This window comes from Chelon labrosus (assembly GCF_963514085.1).
Source record: "Chelon labrosus genome assembly, chromosome: 11".
NCBI classification, from domain to species: Eukaryota; Metazoa; Chordata; class Actinopteri; order Mugiliformes; family Mugilidae; genus Chelon; species Chelon labrosus.
Genome location: NC_140344.1, coordinates 13234846 through 13256376, shown reverse-complemented (window position 1 = coordinate 13256376; position 21531 = coordinate 13234846). Strand labels below are relative to the sequence as shown.

Genomic DNA, 21531 nt, shown 5'->3' with positions numbered 1-21531 from the left:
GGCTCTGCTGTGGTTGTAGTTGGGCCTGCTGTTGGAGTAGATTGTGAGGTTGGCGGAGTTGTGGGCTTAATGGTTGTGGTTGGCGCTGCTGTTGTAGAAGGAGGTGTGGTTGTAGCTTTTGTGGGTGTGGTTGGCGGTACTACAACTGTAGTTGATCCTCCTGTAGGAGTTGTAGGTGGCGACGTGGTCTCAGTGCTTGTGGTTGGCTCTGCTGTGGGAATAGTTGGCCCTGCTGTTGTAGTAGGAGGTGTGGTTGTAACTTTTGTGGTTGTGGTTGGCGGTACTACAACTGTAGTTGATCCTCCTGTAGTAGTAGTAGGTGGGGACTTGGTCTCAGTGCTTGTAGTTGGCCCTGCTGTAGGAGTAGAATGTGAGGTTGGCGGAGTTGTGGTCTTAATGGTTGTGGTTGGCCCTGCTGTTGTAGTAGGAGGTGTGGTTGTAGCTTTTGTGGTTGTGGTTGGTGGTACTACAACCGTAGTTGATCCTCCTGTAGGAGTAGTAGGTGGGGACGTGGTCTCAGTGCTTGTGGTTGGCTCTGCTGTGGGTGTAGTTGGCCCTGCTGTTGGAGTAGGAGGTGTGGTTGTGGTTGGCGGTACTACAACTGTAGTTGATCCTCCTGTTGGAGTAGTAGGTGGGGACGTGGTCTCAGTGCTTGTGGTTGGCTCTGCTGTGGGTGTAGTTGGCCCTGCTGCCGGAGTAGAATGTGAGGTTGGCGGAGTTGTGGTCTTAATGGTTGTGGTTGGCCCTGCTGTTGTAGTGGGAGGTGTGGTTGTAGCTTTTGTGGTTGTGGTTGGCGGTACTACAACTGTAGTTGATTCTCCTGTAGGAGTAGTAGGTGGGAACGTGGTCTCAGTGCTTGTGGTTGGCTCTGCTGTGGCTGTAGTTGGCCCTGTTGTTTCAAATATTGGGGTTGTATGGCCGGTGATTAGCCCTCCGGTTGCTGGGGTTGGTTTGGGACCAGTGACAACTGATTCAGTTGTTGTTAAATTTGTGGAAATTGTAGTTGACACTAGAGTTGTCGTTGGAGAAGGAGCTTCAGTTGGAAGAGTTGTAGCTTTAGTGGTTGTGGTTGGCTGAGCAGTTCCTGTTGTTGGAGGTTCAGTTGGCAAGGTTGTAGATTTAGTGGATGTAGTAGTCCCTCCTGTAGGAGTAGGAGGTTGGGTTGGTGCGACCGTGGTCTCAGTACTTGTGGTTGGCTCTACTGTGGTTGTAGTTGGCCCTGCTGTTGGAGTAGGAGATACGGTTGTAGATTTTGTGGTTGTTTCACAGAAAATCTCCTCACAGCATACCCTTATTTTATAGTTGAAGCACTTTCGTGGAGGTCGTAGTTGGTCCTTTTCTCTACATATTAAACCATAATCCACGTCACAAGTAACTTCTTGGCCAGTTGCACTCATATAGTCACTCAAGGGCAACTCTGGATAATCGACTGATCTGCAGTCAATCTGTTGGGGATTTTTACATATTTGTTTACCACTATCTGTGATGTTCTTGTATGTTTCCCAGTCACTATGATCTGTTGTTGGATCATGCACGTTATACCAGTCAGACCAATTACATGTTATTATACAGGTGGTAGTGGTAGTTGGAGTTGTGGTTGGTGGGGACGTAGTTACTGTGGTTGTAGTTGGTACTGTAGTTGTTGTAGGAGGTTCCGTAGTAGTAGGAGCTGGAGTTGTTGGAGGCGTAGCTACTGTGGTTGGGCCTGCAGTTGTAGCTGGAGGCTGTGTGGTTGTTGTTGTCGTGGCAATTGTTGTTGGTGTTGGTGTTGGGGAGGTTGTAACATGACAGGGTTTTCCTCCTTTTATCACTGTTGCATTAATGCAGATTGCATAGTAGCACATTCCCATGTTGTCAGTCACATTGTAAATAACTTCATATTCATCATATAGAGTCCCGTTGTAGTAGCAACCTTTACAACACTCCACACATATCCCCTTGTTCTCATCATATATGGGCTTATCGTCTGGGCATTCAGGGTAACAACCTGTGAAAAGCACATCATAAACATTACATCTTTGTTCCACATGTTTCTCAAATGTAAGTTCTGACAATGCGTTCTCATAAACATCTTACCTTCCAGTTTGGGTATATGGTTCTTACAGTTTCCTTTCGGGTTCAAGCACGTCTTGTAACAAGGTGTGTGGCAAGGCTTGTAATGCCAAGTGCATCCCTTATGGTGATTGTAGTAATCACAATAGATAGCTAAGAAGGAAAGACAGAAGATGTGTCATGTATATACATACTGTCACATCTATTATATATTTCAAGATAACTACATTTCTGTGAACAAAACCCCCATCTGATATGTTCTCCATTACATATCTGTTAGGTCTGAGGACTGACCTTTTTGTATGAAGTATAACACATGACAGAAATAGTGTGATAGATAATCACAAAAGGTAATGAATGGATGTAATATTAACATTAATATTAGATACACACGGAAATCCACAGGGTCTCTGTATACGGGTTGTAATTATACATTATGGTCATTAACATATTACCATATTAAATATATAATAAAATTTTACGCATTGAATCGACAATATTAAATTTCATCTCTGTAGAGAAAAAAAACTTTGCTTCAGAAAATATTGATACGCCTTCATGTTTTGCGCACTTTATACCATTATATTTGCATCAATTCACACTTAGAAACTCATACTAAAATGCACACACGTTTTTGAAAAGTTTGTTAATTACTTTGAAATGCCAAATTATTATTTTTTTCTCATATAAGATTTGTGGATAGGACGGCATGTCAGGAAAATAAATAAATAAATAAAATGAGCCAACATCAAGCTGCAAAGAAACCTCCAAGAAACCTCTGCAGGCCTGTGATAAAAATCCGGTTAAGGCTGGATCAGACCTGGGGGATAAAAACATTTCTAAATCATTTCTAACAGTTCATCAGTACCTGTGAAACAGAAGAAGAGTGGAATCACCAGGACTTGGTTAATTAAGACTATGTGAGCATGACGACGAACTAAACTATGCAGGTAGAACTCCATGCACCGTTTCTATTGAAAATCAGGCATCATCATTGCGAATACCCTCTCTACAGTAAAGTGGCATAGCAGTGGCACATTATGCTTTGTTTTTTTCAGCAGCAGGGAAAGGCAGACTGAGCAAAACACACAGAGATTCTTAAAGAACACAAAGTGCAGCGATTTGAGACAGAGGTGACAAGCACAGCAATTAGCCAAAGTATACAGCAGAATCAATGCAAGAGTGGATTTAGGACATTTCTCTTGTATCCACAGAGGACTGTCAGATAGAAGACTGGGACAAACCCAAATTTAAGTCTGGAAAGCTTGTAGAGATTAATCCATCAAGACTCAAAATTGTAATGAAATAATGAATTAGGCTTCTGAAAAAATAGAAAATGAGAAATTTCTCTTTTGTGATTTTTCGTACATTTCTGAAAAAGATATTTTAAATTGGTTATTATGGGTTCCTGACTCTAAACACTGTAGGGATAAAAACACACACATCTCTGAATCTTTAAATGTTGGAGTCATGATCATTTAGGCAAACCAAAACAGGGTCTTGTGCCAGTTAAGAAAAAAATAAATAAAATCAAAACAAAACAAAAAACATTCTTACACTAGAAATTATTTTACTTACGACAGATGTCTGGAGATCTCCATGCAACACAGACACCGGCCTCATTACAAGCTTGGGCATAAGCTGCAACAGCTGTGCAGAAACATTCACAGTCTCCTCCAGTGTCGCAGGCGCATGAGTCTTTCACGCAGTTGTCATGAAAAGGACGTGGATCTACCTGTTCAGTCAGCCCAAGAGGAAGATTGATTTTTTTAACTATGTTTTTAATGCTTTCAACAATGGCTATTTATTTGATAGACAACTCTGTCATTACCTTTTTGTGGCAGTCTTTGAATGTAACTGCATTTATGATTTCGCACATCACTTTTGCCCAGTGATGTCGAGTGGGTGTTAATTCACAAGGGTTGATATTAACTTCCACATCTGGGCAAGTGCTGGACACTTTCCAGCTGTTTCCAAATTGTAATGGGTTGCTCACCCCTATCTGACCCTGGAGGGTGAAGTCATTCTGTCCATCGCCATCAAAATTTCCACACAGTCCACATAATTGTCCCTGTACAGTGATTAAAAAGAATGGATGAGTCATTGGCACAACTCCTAGCATGCTGATAAACAGAGTATTGAATGTGTTTATTATAATAAATGCTACATTGGTGCCATTGTTGTCCCAAACTGCTAAACAAGGAAGAAGAAAATTTATCAGGAATAAAATAAAATGCTATTCTGCACAGAAAATCTCTAAAGAATCAGTTTTACAAGTTACAAGAATTACTGTGACTCACGCTGTGCTGCGGCTCCACTATGATGCGAACAGTTGTTTTGCGATCCCATATCACTGAGAGACCAATGTCTGATTCTAGGACCAGATACGAGGCATCCTTCCTTATGCTGTATGGAATCACGGAGCCATTTCCCAGGTTTACCTCTTCATGGTGCCCCTTTGTTAACTTGATTTCTTTTTGCTGCGGTGTAAACAAGATTTCTTTAGTTTGCATTGCAATAATAAAATCCTGTTAGCTGATTTAACTGTGCTGAATATTTTAGGCCCAGATCAGATGTGTATATCAGGTCTTACCCCGAGCTGAATTCGGACAGTTTTGGAGCACGTGGTGCCTGAACTTCCACATGGAACATTTTCCGTAAAAATTCCAAAGTTGTCCAGTACTGTTTTGTTGCCACATTTGTTCTTAAAAGAAAAAGATTAATCAATTTGTGTGTTTATTCAACATTAGTTTAAAACTCATGTAGAAAATGACATAAAATAAGATAAACACGTGTCTCATCCCCAGGAGAGAACTGACAAATCATTTGCTATTCATATTCATTACTATATTATTAGACATATTTATTTTGATTAATAAATGTCCACAGTTAAAACTTATTAGGTAGTTTCTGTATATGTAATATTAAACTGATAATTTTAATTTACCTTGACAGCAACATAGGAACAATGTCCTTGAAACGCATAAGTTTTCTGATCAAATGTAGTGTAGTGACCACTTCCATAAATGATGCAAGTTCCTGGGCATTTATTCTGTGTGCAGTCCCAAAGTCCATTTTTGCAGGTGCTACATGTGTCAGAAACAGTTAAATATAATAACATGTTAAGAATACTGCAAGTACAACAAGTAGACAAAACTCATAAACTTGTATCATTCCCTAGATTCAAATATGGCCATACCAGGTGTTGCACTGGTTGGGAATCTGTGCTCCAGGGGCATATAGATCCCCATGATGCTGACATGGACATTCACTTTCTTTCACACAGAGACCTTTGCCATCATCAAAGAGGCCACTAGGACACTGACAGCCAGGTTCACACTCTGTGGAGTCCTGGGAGGACAGAAAGAGGGGATAGCGATAAAGAATATATTGCTGACCATAACTTCTTTGAAACTACTGCGAGTGTTCGCCATTAAATTCAAAAACAAATATTAGACAGAGATACTGTATTTTACACTGAGAAGAAACAGCAGCTTACACAGGTACTGCTGTGTAGATTCAAACAAGTCCGAGCACACTGTCCAAGTTCTCCTGTGCCAGCAGTAGAGCAGTTAACGAACACTTTTGGATAAGTGCACCCTGAAAGGAAAACAGAAGCTTTTGATGTATTATTGTATCTAATACACAGTGTTTCACTAAATTTTTTCTGTTGTTAAAAAAAAAAAAAAAAAAGTGATAAGCAAAAAAACTGACCTGATGTGCGCAATCTCGAAGAACGGCAATGGAGCACTCCACTTGTGCACACACTAGAAAAAGACAACAAAGATATCAGATGCAGAACAAAGTATTTAAAAATCTACTGTCTGTGAATCTGACATACTGCACACATTACAATACTGCTCTGACTTGAACTGACTCACCAGTGCTCGTCTTTGATGGTAATAGAACTCCCTGGCCTAATGTAGACGTCGTTATGGTAACAAGGACATTTTTCCACGGGGACACATATGCCGTGTTCATTTAGATAGTGACCCTCAGAGCAGGAGCAGCCATCCACAGGCAAGAAGTCAGAGGTGCAGCTCTGCTGCGTTGAGCCCAATGACTGACAAGTCAGCTGGCATCTCTGATGCTTGTAAGCGAAGGTCTGAGAATCTGGGCAGCTGTTTGAGTATTTACCTGTTTTGTAGACAATGTGAAGATGGATACTTAATAGGTTTATGACTATTTATGCAAACTCCAGAAACCGTTACTCAGCTCTACTTTAATATAATGAAAGGTACCCTTACCACACACGCTGTCCCTCCAGCCTGTCAAGAACACTCCCTTTGATGCACAAGCTCGTGCGTAAGAGGAGAAAACAGCACAGAGGCAGTCTTCGCTCTTCTCACAGTTACAACTAGCATATGTACATCGCTGCAGAAGAGAAGACACTTTTACAAAATTGCAGTCCCATCAAATTCAATGAAAGACAAAGGTTCTGCTGTACCTTGTAGTACATCTCAGGATCCACCACTGAATGGCACTGTGCAAAGACACTATCTGGACTTTCTAGCAAGGCACACCAATGTTTGGCGTACAACTCTGACAAAGAAAAAACAATATTTTTTTATTGTCCATGTCATTTACAACTCACAGCTATCTAGTTATCATGAATAGAACACTCCCAGAATATTAACAACTGTTTAAATCATCACACTTGACTAACAAAAGAAAACCTCCTTAAAACTACCATTTTCCACACTGAGGGAACAGGGGTCATCAAGTCTTTCCGGTCTGTCCGGGCACATGAGGTTGGCCTTCCAGGAGTTACTAAAGGTTGTTCCAGTTCCCTCCACAATTCCCTGAGGAGTCCTCATGTCGTCAGACAGGACCATGTTGTAGTCCCCACATAAACCTGGAGAAAAGATATACATCACAATTATTAGGATAAAACAGAAATAAGTTTGCCAGCGCTTACATACAGCCAGCCAAATACTGTCTGAAACTGGCAAGATTTTTCTTTGTTTGTTGAGAAGAAAAAGATCCTGATATTTTCTGTTTGTCACTGTAATGAGTAATGTTTTTTTCTAAGAAAACATCCATCCATTTTCTGCCAGAAGCTCAGTCAAGACAACCTAGTAACATTTTCTGGCACCTCAAGGGGGATCGTCTTCGGTCAGATGATAAATGTAATGTCTACTCTGAGCTCCTTCAGAGGTCTGAGCTCCTAATTCCATCTCTATGCGCAGAACATACATGGTGTGTTCAAACTACATATGTATGACTACTGTTGTATTTAATTTGCTATTTTTTGTGGTTTTTTTTATTTTTACTTTTCCATCGCTTGCATGCACTGTCTTTAAAACTATACGCTTCTGCAACACTGCAGCATTCCCCACTGGGGGATAAATTAAAGGATTATCTTATCTTAGAGTAAGTACTAATGTGACATATTTTGGCAATTTAATAACAGCAAATCTTATTGTTGACAGAACTGTAAAACTCACCACGTGTCTTTGATCTGTAGCTCTGCTCCAGTCTGACATAAACTTGCATGATAGGAACGTGCTGGATCTGAATTTGCAACCCAAAACTTGTTTGGAGCAATATGTGAAAGGATGAAGGACGGAATATGACGACATCTCCTTTAAACAAAACCAAACAGATAATCAATAAGATCATCATCTGATACCGCAGGATAAAGAAAAACTGACAATAACGTTTTAATCAGTTTCCTATTTTCTAACTCACCTGTGCTGTACGGCAAACTGATGGTCTGGGTATTCTGCTTTACTTTGCCATCAAAAGTAAACACTAATGCCTGAATAAAAGCAGAACCTGTCATGAGACTGTTGCAGATATCAGGGTGCATTAAAAATATTACTACAGTATTAACTTACATTGTTTCCGTCATTGTTCAGCAGGAATTTAACGTTCTTCAGACAAGTGTCAAACTCTTGGTTTACACATGGAACCAACTGGACCAGGATGGTAAATGCTGGGCTCTTACCATCCTGAAACATACAATTCATAGTGTTCATACTGAATCTACACTGGATTTGGTTTCATCAGAAGATAGTTATGTCTCATATGACATTCACCTTGCTTTCCACCTTTGCCAGGGTGTAGTAACAGTCTCCATGGAAGGTGAATGTTTTCCCATCAAATGTTGTCACATGTGAACCCTCTTCAACTGCGCAAGAAGCAGCCATTTGTAGGCTCTTACAAGCCCACCTACCCTCAAAACATGTGCTGAAAAACAACCACAAATAAATCATTTATCTTATTTAAACACGTCGGTTCACAACAAACAACACATCCTGTTTACATTATGAAACCTTTAACATACCATTCCTCTCGGTCCTGTGTGTACACTTCACCAGAGTTGTAGATTTTGTCATATTTGCACTGACATTCAGACTGAGGAATGCACCCTCTTGTGGAAATATCATCAAACACAGTACCTGAAGTAGAGAGTCATAAAATTACAATTAGGACTAAAAATAGCGTAATGAGTAGATAGAAACCCATATTTGTAGAGCACTCACCAGGAGGACAGAAGCAGCCGTCCATTTTGTGTTCCTCACACAGTGAACTTGTATCTTGATATGAGCACGTATCCATGCAAGGGGAACCGCTTTCTTCATACACCATATTGAATGGACACTCCTTACCTGTGAACAAAGCATGTGGTACAAGAATTAAAGTTGTAGATTTTTTGCGTTGATTCTTTATCCATTTAAATATATATATTTTTTTCTTTAAGTAACAAAAATGAATACTACTTTTTTATTCAGTGAACATTGAAGTTGTTTTTCATCAAGGTAATTAATCCACCCTCATAATATGAAATGTAAACAGGAAAAACAAACACGTTACCACAGAACTGAGGTGTCCTCCAGTTGGGAGGTTGTCCTCCTGCATGGGAACACTGTCGAGAGAACTCAGACAAGGTGCTGCAGACACAGAAGTCATTTGTTCTGTTGGTACAGCTGCACATGTCCTGCACACAGGCCTGGATGTAAGGTTCAGGGTCAATCAGATTGGTGCAGGAGCTCCAGGACTCTGAACGCAGCATCTCATCACAGGCGGCTTGCTAGAAGGGACAAAATAAATTAATGGTTAAGAAAGGCGAAGTTACTTTGTAACTAAATATTTATTACTGGAAAATAAACTCACAAACTCGTTGCATGACTCCGACACATTCACAGCTCCTTCTTCTTCATCTTCATCTTCATAGAGGTCCTCACATTCAGAATTTGGATGGTGAACTCTGTGTTTGTTGCCGAACTCAATGGGGCTTATTCTGCGATCTGCATGCATATATATAATGGTAGTCATAATGTCAAACGGCAAAAACAGTAGATTACAGGTGAAATGAATAAATATATCGAGTCATTAACTAGATGTACCAGCGTGAATGAACTCATCGTAGACTGGTACACCATTGAAGTCTCCACAAAGTCCACAAGTACGATTTTCATATTCACGATCAATTTCCACCTAGAACACACACAAGAGATTTTTTTTTTTTTACTATTTTAATAACAGTTCTTACACTTCAGAAAAAAAAAATCCAATCTCAGATCTGAGAAAGAATAATTGTAGATAAGTATAAATGTTCTAATTGTACCATAATGCACAAATTAAAATCTATTGTAGGTGTCCTTTGGTTTTTACCATGACTGCATCTTCACCGTTCCACATGACAGTGATGCCAACTTTGGACTGGAGCTTGATGTAAACCGCATTCTTTTCTACTTGTACTCCTGCCTGGTAGTGTGGCAATGTGACACTGTGAAAAAGACAAGTTTTATTCTAATGCACAAATAACAGAGTTACTTTCGCAGGCTATGTTTTATTTCATTTTATTAACTCACGGCATGTCGTTCACAGTCACTAGACTCCTGCTGAGGTGGAATAAAACGTCGTTGATGGTGACCACCACATAACTGACAACAGGCTGCCCATCATTTTCCTTCCTCTTTATGTGCACTGAGAACTCCTGGAAGGACCCATGACAGTCGGAGACGAGGTTGTATTCACACATACCAGGAAACTGGTACACATCACCATCGAAGGTCTTGAAGTGTTCTCTGCCCCATGTGCTACAAATGCTGCTGACATGGTTGGGAACTGGAAAAAAAAAATGTATGTAGATACCAATTAGACTTTACTAAAGTGATACTGGAGAAACCGTAATCATTAAGTAATAATTAATCTGAATAATCAAACTATCAAAGTATCCATATCTATCTGAGTCTTACCCAGCCTGGCTTGTACATCACTGACGCTGGTAACAAACGAAGCGAGGAAACATAACCACACAGAGCTCCACTTCATCTTTGCCACTGTGGGCTTGCTGTCACCAAAGCTGGTAATAGTCAGACTGCACTTGACAGCCCTTTATATATTAAGATTGCACAATGTTTTGCTCACACCCACCTTCATAGCAGGGCCTGTAGTTTTATAGCCTAGACCTGGCGAACATGTGCTGAATGGATGTCTGACGCCTTTCTCAAGTCCTGTATACACATTTCTTACATCCTCCTTATCTCTTGATTGAACAAATATGTTTGCACTTCAATTACGAATATAAATTTCCAGAAGAGTAATAAAACGATTTTCTTGACAGAGTTTCGTAAAATTATTTAGCTTAAATTATTTAGTATAAATGAGGCCCACTGTTGCTGTTAGAAAATTGTAAAGAAAGTCCAGATCTCATGAGTGAGTGCGAATTTAATGCGGGTATCAACCAGCGATGCTTTAAACAAAGCCTGCGTCACCTTGTCTGCCATATGCTTTACATTTGATAGGTGGATCATTAACAAACATCCTACAAAAGGTGTTTCCTCCAAGGATCTTTTTCTTTCCAAATGACATTATAGGGTGTGACCATGTATCTTTGCTATATTGTAATGTCGTACATGTTTTGTCACCTTAGGGCAGCTTGTCTAGTCCTTCTAGTCTGTCTGTAAGGCCAATTGAAGGTAATGTTGCAAATCAAACACTGAAGACAGAAATTGGGCTAAATGTGTTTGATAAGTTTTATGTAAATGTGAATTTCTAAATCTACTTGGTACACAATAAAAAGTGTGATAGTTAAATAGTATTTTACAACATTTTAACCCATGATAAAAAAAAATATTTATTTAGCCTTCTCCTGAATTTTCTGACCACTAGTAGCTGTTGTTGTTGTTTTAAACAGGAAAAAATGATGCTAATAGGGCACCTTCCAAACCTTTTAAAGAATGGCTTCTAAAATGTTTTATGACACATACTGTACATTCACCAAGCATTTTTTTTTTTTTTCTTAAGTAATCTTCTGATAATCCCAGTGTTGATAAAGGTTGATGACTAATTATAAACTAAGCACTTTCTAGAGCGGGAGATCACTGATTTTATTTTAGTTCTTTATTTACTTTTCAAATTTTCCTTAAACTATGAGGAGTTCATATAAAAAATAGTATTTAACAATACATAAAATATTCTGCAGAACCTATTACATGTAAGGAAAAATTCATAAATATGACAGTAGTATATCCAGTGAATTTAAAAAAATTATTGGCTTTAAATTGGCATCAATTAATGCTTTCCAAAACTGTTGTTTTACGAAAATAGAAAATAAAGAGATTAATAAATTTGGGTTGGCATTGTACACTGGTTATCAGAGATATAAGGGCTGAAAAATCTAGAGAGTCTGTTTACTATACAGTCTTTTGGCCCCACTCAATAAATAAATATTCAAACTGCAATTAGTTTTGCTCACTAGACATGAATTGCAGTGAAGGCCCCTGACCCCAGACTGTTGTTCATGGTCTGCATTTTTGGTTTTGTTTAGTTTGTTAGTAATGTAGTTTTTGGTTTGTAAAAATGTGAAAACAAAACAAAACAAAAAAAGAATTATTAAATGCAACCCTAATGTAATCATGACATTTTCAACCAATAATGAAGCCTACATTTGACTTTAAAAAGTATCACAAAGTTATACTACTGAATGTTAATATTTGTTTTAATGTGTTGGGAGTATATACTATTATCTAAATTGCATCCTGACTGTATCTAGTACAGGATGTGTAATGGAACTGATTGTGTCACATCCCTGATTACAGTCATCCTTTTCAAGTTGACGTACACAAGAGAAACTTTCCTATTGATAGTATGTTTATGTTGGGCCTGTAGTGAATATGTAATTAAATAACACTTTTAACAGCAGCTACTGTGCAGTGTCACAGCAGTTAAATTAACGTAAGATTTTATCTGTTATGCTTTCCACACGTAAGCAGCCTGATAAAAGCTGTATGACTGCTTATATCATAGAGACAAATGTAAATTTATTTTCGCAGTTTTAGCAGAACTATCCAGACAATGCTCCTCCAAGTGCAAACAGGACTTCATACCACTCCCACAGGAGGACAGCTGCAGGGTGAGGAAGATCTCTAGTTATTCCTGTCTGACACTGCGTACTGTGTTGATTCAGGGAGGACAGTACACCCACCAAATGACCTCAGTTAAGGCAGTGACATTATAAAAAACGTTTTGTTGACATAATTATTTGTTTAACATATAAGACTCATATCCTGTAAAACAGATTATAAATCAAGTGAAATATAAGGACAGTCCAGACAAAGATCTCAAAGTGGCTGCAGCATTTTCTTATTTTTTAAGTTTTCATTTTAGATTACTTTGGAATGTATTTCATGTTATGCATACTCATGTATTCTTTATACAGTGTGGACAAAATTTTACTCAATAAGAATTTAAAATGAGGACTGTTTACTACAGTTCAGTAATTTCAAATGTTTTTTCATATTTTGTTATTAATTAAGGTATTATTTAGGTATTCTAATGCGATGTATTCACAGAATACCTCTATGTTTTGTTGAAAATCCAAATTTTTGTTACTATGATGGATGTTTTATCTCCTTTTACAGACAATAACTGAACAGATCCAACAGAAGTGCGTTTTATATTCAGAGCAAGAATAATAAAAGGAAAAGGGACTCAGGTTTGGGTTCAAGTTAAATCGTACCGTGACTCAGCTCAGTCAGACCAAGTCATTCACCTGCACCATCGAGAGCATCTTGTGTGGGAGCATCACCACCTGGATGGGAAATTGTACCAGGCAGGACTTCCTGGCCCTCAAGAGGGTGGTCTGTTCAGCGGAGCGGACCATCAGAACCTCCCCCGAACCTGCAGGACATTTACACCAAATGTTGCAGGTTAAGGGCCACAAAGATCCTGAAACAGCCCAGTCACCCCGGACACTCTCTCTTCTCTCTACTGCCATCAGGCCGGCGTTTCCGATGCCTGAGGACAAAGACTGAGAGGCTGAAGAAGAGTTTTTATCCCCATGCCATCCGCCTGCTCAACTCTGAGCCTTAACTGGACTTTATTCATGTAGCTGCTTAATACTGTAAATTTATGTACATATACAACTACCCCCCCCCCCCCCCCCAAGTTTACCAGTCTATATTTTTATTCAGTCTATATTATTATTTTATTTTATTTTTTTTTTATTTTTTTTTATATTTTAATTCTCTATCGGTGTACATTACACATATATTGCTTACCTTGTGTGCAAACTACTGTTTACTGTAGTACTTATATATTTTTTATTTTTTTTTACTACTGGCTGCAGGTACAACAATACATTTCACTGTGCATTGTACTATGTATAACTGTGCATGTGACAAATAAAACCTATCTATCTATCATTCTGTTTGCATGAAAGCATGCAAAAACAACACAGCGTCTGCTGTCGTAGCACGCACAAACCCAACTCTCTGCACTGATGTGCAGTGTGGGAATGTTTGGCTGAAAATGCTTTCACCAACTTAGTAGTTATGCAGCTGATGCTAACGCTAAAATAATTATGAGGGGTGCAACTGTAGAAATTACTTTCATGATCAAATGAATTAATTGATTACTTTATAAATTAGTAAACAGTTAATAACGTGGTCCATTTGAAATGCCACAAAAGCTTATGGGGAAGTCTACAAACATCTTGATTTGTCCCATCAACTGATTAATTGATTAATTTTAGTTGTAACCTGTGAATTTTGGACATTTTCACCTAAGTTCATTATCAGAACTATTGCACATAGGCCTCTGTCTGAAAGAATAGCAGTTGAATGGTTGTTTAGTTTAAATTAACACATTACACGAAAACAAATGATGAGGTCAAACATAATGCATTTTATAAATTAAATGCTTTCCAAATGGTTCACCTGTCGTTCTGCATGCGCACTGCAGAGGGCGGTATTACATATATGTATATATGTCTGTGGGTATTCTCTTTAACTTCCGGTGGCCGACAACAGGAGCCTGCGCAGCTCGCTTGCTCTTCGGTTCGCGCATGCGCATCCAGGTACTCTTATTAAATGAGCTCAGTTTGAAATGTAAGCTAGCTCTACTGTAGTTTAACAGTGAAAAACATCCGATGAAATTGCTTTGAATTTTGTTCCAGCTAGTTACTTTGGTCGAGCGCGGTCACTATGGGTGAGTTGACCTGCATAAAGTTTAGGTCTGCCAGCTAACGATAGTCAGCAGCCCGTGGCTAACAAGAGTTGCTAATTAAACAGAGGGTATTAAACATGCAATGAGCTACCTGGGCTGTTAGAGTAGTTAGAGGATCCTGTTTGCTAAACTGGATGCACACCCTGATATAGTACTTTCTGGGAACAGTTTAAACATACAAGTTATTCAGTTTTTGTTAGTCGAGTGATTTAATAAACTGTTGAATATAGGTGTGAATAGCATGACTGTATTTCCCAAAGTCAAGTTAAAGTCAGCATTATTGTCAATTCTGACATGTGCAACACATACACAGGATTCAAATTACTTTCCTCAAAGGCCTACGGTGCAGCAACTTAGACACAAAATGTACAAATAAGGAAGATATATATATGCACATACATATACACACCTGTGTGTACATTAAATACTTTCCTGAAGCAGTCCTGCTCATTGATAATTTCATACTACCTGGTATTGGCTAACTCAATAGAAACAATATAGTAACATTTATATTTGCTATTTTTCCATCATCCTGTGGTACAGTCATATAGCTTAAAAGCATGTCACTGTTTATTCCCCCAGACAGTGGTATTGATAGCGCAGAACAAGTGGAGAAAGAGAGCTCCTCGTCTCCATCTGGAACACAGTCTCCTGTAATGGACCGTAACCCATCACCGCCACCAGACGCAGCCAATGGAGCAGAGGATGAAGATGTGGATGCCATCGGAGACACCATTTACAGCAAGCACTGGCTTTTCAGCACCCTGACTCGTCTCATCGACGTAGGCATTGGCGGCGTCTGATTAGCAGCATTTAATTAATCACTTCAGTCATGCAGTTGTTGAATGCAGCCGAATTACCCTCTCTGCTGCTAACACTTCTTAACGGGTGTATAATGGTGTTGTCTTGCAGATGGTCACAAAGCATTCAGAAGAAAACTCTGAAGGTCAGATGGAGCTCTCTGATAATGACGAGGAAGATCTGTGTAGAGTGTGGGATATGGCAATGGATAAGGTAATGTGAATGTGAATAGTTTCCACTGACTGAATGACAAAATTTGCATTCTGAAGAGGAAATTTCTATTGCTTACTTGGTGCTGAACCATAAAATGAACATCAGGGCATTAAATGGGATTTAGTCAGCAGCAGTAGCGGTACATTCTGTGGATTTAGGATCTTTAAACATATGGGAAACAAAATGTGGTGCTGTGTCTCTGTCAATCATACTGCTTTTCTTATTAATTAAACACATTATACTGAATTGTTGGAGGTTTACACATATTCTAAGTTTCGTTTGTCTAAGTTGTTTACCTACTGTGTGCAGGATGTGGCTGGTTTTCTACAGGAATTCAAAGCCACAGATATTCTCCTTGGAGTGATATCCAAATCTCGTTGTCAGCGTCTCACAGTGAGTGGAATTCTGTTCGGTTAAAGCATTTTGTGCCAGACTATAATCCTGTACGTGGTGTTTAATTTAAATCCAACATTTTGGAGCTTTGAGAATTTCCATGCTTTTCTACTTCTCTAGGAAATTTGTGTAGGAATCCTTGGGAACATTGCTTGTTTTCCTGACACTTGTGTGACTCTCAGCCAAAATGAAGATTTAAGGTGGGTAAAAGTCCTCATCTGTACTTGTTCTTTGATAGGTGTCGTTCACTGCAGTGGTTCATTTCATTTAATGCAACTCTCTGTGTGTCCACAGTGCTGTGCTCTTGCTCCTTCTCGGAGATGCAGATCCTCCAACCCTTCTAGAAACGAGCAGGTGACATCTGCATTTTCTGTGTACGGGAAAACAGCGAGTCTAGGATGGACATATTCATCTTTTCTGATCATTTTTACAGATTGCTGCTGACCTGTTTGTCTCAGAAAGATGTTTGCTCCCTGTGGCTTCAGCGAATACGACAGCAGACGTCCGTGTGCTCCAGCCTTTGCTTCATCATGTGCAGCTCCACAAACAGTACTTTTACTCATTTCTTTTCTTACTTCTTTCTAATTTCTTTCCAATAATAGGCATTTGTATAAAATAATGAGTTTGACATTCCGTGATGACTTACACTAAATAACTTAAATAATATTTAAGTCCCTATGCTACTTAAATATTTGTGACATTATGTATGCATTATAAGTAAATACAAAATGTGTTTTGCAGCCGAACTGCTTGAGAAGGTTGGAGAACTGGTTGACAACCTGTTTGACCTTGAAGAAGAGCTGATGAAGAGTTGGATCACAGCTCAGCCAAGGGAAGAGGAGGAGGGTGATGGTGAAAGAAATCTCGATTTGGTCCCATGTCTCCTTGAGGCAGCCAAGCAGCTAAGGTGGAAATCTGAAACTGAATGAGACAGAATGTTTTAGTCTGTAGCATTTGCATGATTATTATTAATGATAATGTCGTACCCGTTTTTCAGATCAGAGAGTCCATACGGCGTAGACATTTATCTTCACATCCTTCAACTCCTCACCACAATAGATGAGGGCATTCAGGTTTTAGGTAAGGACAATCATTAAAAGTTTAGTGTCTCTCTCCTGGTTCAGTAGTTAGGTAGTAGTGGTAATAGTAGTACATTTGAGACTCAAATTTTTAAATGTGACACAAGATGACTAGAAGAAGAAATGAGCTCTTAACAAATAACCGTTTCTTCTAGCTGCTCCCGATGGACCGGGAAAATTGATGTGGGACTTTGTGTGTGACGTCGTGTGTGAGGATCTCTGCCAGCCAGACGATCTGCCAGTTGTCCTGCATGAACAGAAGAGCATTTTGCTGCAGGCATTTGCTGTGTTGCAGGCTCTGTATAGATGCCAGGACCAGTGGAGTAGCAGAATCGACCCAAGTAAGATTTTAAACAGCTCCGCAGTTCATCAGCAACTCAATTTACCAGAGTCGACTGTGTTCACTGAATGTTCCTGATCAGCCCTTGTGACGTACACAAGTGATTGAATCAGGGCCACGTGGATTTAAAACAAGTACATTCATTAATGTTTTGCAGAAGTACCTGATCTTTAAAATCCAGCCGTTTCCTGAATATATAAATGAATGGAGACCAGTATATTCTGTTGTGGTGTTCATAATGTGCTGCTGTTTGTCAGAGATGGAAAGAGCTTTTTTTTTTTTTTTATGTCAGACATGTGTTTTCTGTGCAGCTGCTTTATGAAGAATGAAAAGAAAATACACAAGGACAATAGCTATTCAATGTATGCAGTGTTCTATTTCCATTTTAATATGGCCGTTTAAAAATAATACAGCGTTTTGTGCAAATTCTACGTATCTTTGTGTCCAGGTCTGCCACTCATTGGGTCCGTCTTGCGGGTGTGCCAGTACCACAGTGAGTGCAAAGATGACGCAAACAAAGAAGACAAAAAAGATGAACAGCTACTGACTCTTGCCGAGATCTCTGCTGAGTTTCTAGCCGACCTCATCACTGACATTCCCAAGGTAATTTATTTATTTATTTATGTTTTTATGGTTAACCAGTTAAGGATTCTTATTGTGTATTATATTGTTCACTCTAGGACAAGGTTGCAGATTTGATAAAGAAAGGTTTCCTGACAGAGAAGACTTGCCGTGCAGCCGCAGCATCTTTGCTTCCCAAGTTTAAGACATCAGTAAGTGCTCTCTTAAAAATGGTTTAAGACTAGTAAAACATTGCATCCACTTGTGGAGTAAATGGAATTAGATAGACCCCGTTCTTCATATGAATATGAGCTGTAATAAGAAAAAGAATAAGAAACAGACCAAGTGGTTGTGACAGAAGGTAATAAATACAGCACTGACCTGAATTATAAGGTGTTGTTAAATATGCTTTGGGCAAGCCATGTTTTTTCTTAAAGGCTAATAGTCACTCTACTACAGAAAGAACCAGACTTATTTGTCAAGCCACCAGCAATTACTTGTGTAACTGAATGTTATAATCAGGAGCTCAGAAAACTGAAGAAAATCTTTCACTTCAAGAGTATATGACTGATAAACAAGAGAACAAAAGTGGGACTTAAAGATGAGGACCCCAAACAAGACTTGACAGAGTATAAAATATGTTGAGGAACAAGCTCAAGTAGAAGTCGGGAGGACTGTAAGGCAAGTACAAAGAAAATACTGGAGACATTGAGAAATTGAAAGCAATTTCAGGTTCAGTGTCTCTGGCATGTGGAAGGCCTGGAGATAAAACCACCAGCCTTGTGATCAGTGGAAATCCCACTCTATCACCCCAGCCACAGCCACCTATGTTGAAGAGGTTTGTTAAGATGAATTGTTTTCAGAATTTAGATAAAAGGGAAAGAAGAGAGAAGGATACAAGAAGCGGTAGGAAAAGGAAAATTGTAGATAACAATTGTGTCATTTACTGCAGCAAAATATGGGATGATTGTTCTTTTGCTTATAATTAAACATGGGAAAAGGGTACACGTCCAGCAAGATGAAAACACACATCAACTGTTTTAAATGAAGCCAACAGAACATGCAAGCATCCCATCTAACTATAAGATAATTACACTGACCTCACCTTTATGTAAATTCTTCCTAAAAAAAAAAAGAAATAAAATCTTGTCTTATATTCAGGCAAATACAGCACAACTACAGTCTAGTGACAGTTTGAAGATTTAGACCATCCTGTTACTTCTCTTTCACGTGTTAATTTCTTTTATTTTGAAAGAAAAAAGGGTAAAAAGTTTGTTCATAGTAGATCATTTGACTTCAGCTAATCAAATGTATTCATTATCTACAAGTAATGACTTATTGGTTATAACTTCTTAAATAGATTTTTAATGATGTTCATTTTACGTTTTAAATTTCTTATATGTAGATGGTCTTAATATTGGCTTTATGGTCGCATATGGAAACTGCGTCCCTGTGATGATATTTACACAGCAGCATGTCTAAGATGTTTTATTTTAGAGCGTGAGTCCGATTAGGACGCGTGATGGACAGCCGGTGTGCACCCTGTGGAAAATAAACATAATGTTTCCACCCTGCCCCTCTTCTTCTTCCTCAGTTGCAGCACCTGCAGGTCGTGTTGTCAGAGGCTGATCCCCAATTGGCAGATGTGGTGAGGGCACAGTTTCCTGCGTGAGGCGCCTTCCAGATCACTGTTCAGCCCTCACTCAGACTATTATCACTGCTTTTTATAGCAGCCAGTGTTACTTTTCCAAAGATCCTGCTTCAAGTCAGGCTATTTGCATTTCCACTAGAAAGAGACTCTTAACTAAAGTCTGTAAAATTGAAGTTGTACCTGTGTTAATTATTATTTTTTTAATTCCTCTCAGAATACTATTTTTGAATTTAGAGTTTGATGGTCTTTTATTAAAAGTGATTTGTCATTGTAAGCTTGTATTGACTCATTAATGCCGTGGATGGATGCACACATCCCAAGCAAATATGAAAACAGTCATTTAATCAAAAAAGGCCGGACACAAGAAACACGCAACAAATGGTCACCCAGCAGGCACCCAAAACTCAATAACCTGTTTAATGTAAATTAAGCCAGGAAAAATGAAGGTATTTTCTGTAGTGTTTTGTTCCACAAGAATAGATTATAAACCAGTGTAATTATCCCTTTATCCATCTGTTGATGATTGCATTTGTTTTAGTTGTAATTTAGTTTTTCCTAATTTTTCTCTGTCAGACATGCATCCAGCGGAACAATCTGTGGTGGTTAAAAATAAATCTCTTTCACCAGCTTGACACAAATAATTTGTTAGCAAAAGTTAAGCTGTTTGCATGTTTATTTCTTACAACACTTAATTAATCGGCCGCCTTATTTCTACAATGAAAATACAAATTTCTACATCGGATAAAATCACACTGAGTGTGTATTGAGTAACCTTTCCAAGCATATGAGTAATGGTGCTAATGCTGATGACAACATCAAGTGTTTACCAGAGGGTGACAGTCACTCGGTAAGGACAATAAAATTAGATGAAAGGCTTGAGCCTGGCAACAATGAACTCATTTGGTTTCCAAATGCGCCATTTCGCCCACTCATGGAGAAGAGCAGGACAACCTGCGCATTTCCAGCAAGCTTACGAAGGCTCTGTGAATATAGCAGCTTTTTAATTAAAGCTCGGATTGATATGTAGAACACTCTTTCTAATGGAAATCCCGAGATGGTCAGAGTGTATTTGAGACAGAGATCACCCTAAGGGGAGGGAAAAAAACAGTCTTCTAAAGTGTGTTATCTCAAGACACGATTCGAGCCTTGACCTGACCCGTGATGCACATGGGTGACCGATGCCTTGATCGACAAGTCATCTCCTGTTTGTGTTGTAAACGGCTAGAATCTAATCGTGCTTGGCCTTTTGAAGATTGCTTGTGGCCAGTGACTTGCACTTTGCTGGCTGCTCTGCCTTCAGGCCTCGCTCCGGGACACGTCACGTCACAGAGATCAGGGTGAAGCCCAGATGTTTCCTGCTGCCCTGCCAAACTTCATTGTTGGTCTGCCAGTCTTTCTGGCAGCTTGATACGATTTGACTCCATGAACAGAACACAGCAGGCTGTTCCTCGTGCGGTTGGTGCATTATACACATCAGAGGCGCTGAGGCATGTCAGGTCTGTCTGATGCTGATGCTGGATGTCAGTTATCATTTTTCTGTTGAACTCTGCCCGTGCAATTTAGTGTTATTTTAAACGACCTGACATTTTTGCCTTACAGTGTAATTTGTTCTATTCTTGTCTCACATTTCTGTGAAATTTCACATCCGGTCCAAGTCATTATATAACAGGAACAGAATAAAAGTGCATTTTACATAATGTAGCTCTGGATTTGATGAATTTCATTAAGGGATTTGGGGGTTAAAAAATATAAGGTCAAGTGGGATCAAGGGGCATCTTCTGTCGAGACCTCAGTGAATGGAATTAGGAGACTGAAATGCTCTCCCATGATTTGCAGTGAGTCCGTCATTCAACAACACATATTTTGCTCAGATGTGTTCTTGTGTAACAGAACTTTTACATGAAATAAAAAGATTTTTTTATATATTTTTTAAATGCACTATTTCGTTCAAGTCTTGATTATCTGAATGAAGCCCTTCTGAG

The 21531-nt window shown here is 39.1% G+C and overlaps 2 protein-coding genes across 3 annotated transcripts; one reads left to right on the top strand and one right to left on the bottom strand.

Annotated features, from left to right (window-relative positions):
- Positions 1 to 1554: 1554 nt before the first annotated feature.
- Positions 1555 to 10335, bottom strand: LOC311496196 (mucin-2-like; the record flags this gene model as incomplete). The annotated part of the gene is made up of 20 exons (XM_084555958.1): positions 1555 to 1724; positions 1790 to 1987; positions 2077 to 2205; positions 3631 to 3787; positions 3884 to 4123; positions 5343 to 5403; positions 5767 to 5819; positions 6500 to 6594; positions 6743 to 6907; positions 7744 to 7813; positions 7893 to 8006; positions 8094 to 8244; positions 8342 to 8456; positions 8541 to 8666; positions 8872 to 9088; positions 9172 to 9305; positions 9405 to 9495; positions 9673 to 9787; positions 9873 to 10128; positions 10260 to 10335. The coding sequence occupies 20 exons, from the start codon at positions 10333 to 10335 to the stop codon at positions 1555 to 1557; spliced, it is 2733 nt and encodes a 910-aa protein (XP_084412084.1).
- Positions 10336 to 13959: 3624 nt separating this feature from the next.
- saal1 (serum amyloid A-like 1) lies at positions 13960 to 19823 on the top strand. 2 transcript variants are annotated; one of them, XM_084554814.1, is made up of 13 exons: positions 13960 to 14493; positions 15094 to 15293; positions 15424 to 15525; positions 15835 to 15918; positions 16039 to 16118; positions 16213 to 16272; positions 16352 to 16467; positions 16660 to 16825; positions 16916 to 16998; positions 17153 to 17338; positions 17786 to 17940; positions 18018 to 18110; positions 19493 to 19823. In XM_084554814.1, exons 1-13 carry the CDS (start codon positions 14490 to 14492, stop codon positions 19568 to 19570), a joined length of 1407 nt encoding a protein of 468 aa, XP_084410940.1. In that variant the 5' UTR covers positions 13960 to 14489; the 3' UTR covers positions 19571 to 19823. The 2 variants fall into 2 exon arrangements, with proteins under 2 accessions (XP_084410940.1, XP_084410941.1); XM_084554815.1 differs by having other exon boundaries at positions 13962 to 14362.
- The last annotated feature ends 1708 nt before the right edge of the window (positions 19824 to 21531 follow it).

Coding starts and splice junctions, on each gene's coding strand:
- saal1 (XM_084554814.1), top strand. Junction 16,999..17,152: donor TGAGGGCATTCAGGTTTTAG/GTAAGGACAATC, acceptor CGTTTCTTCTAG/CTGCTCCCGATGGACCGGGA. Junction 17,941..18,017: donor TCATCACTGACATTCCCAAG/GTAATTTATTTA, acceptor TGTTCACTCTAG/GACAAGGTTGCAGATTTGAT.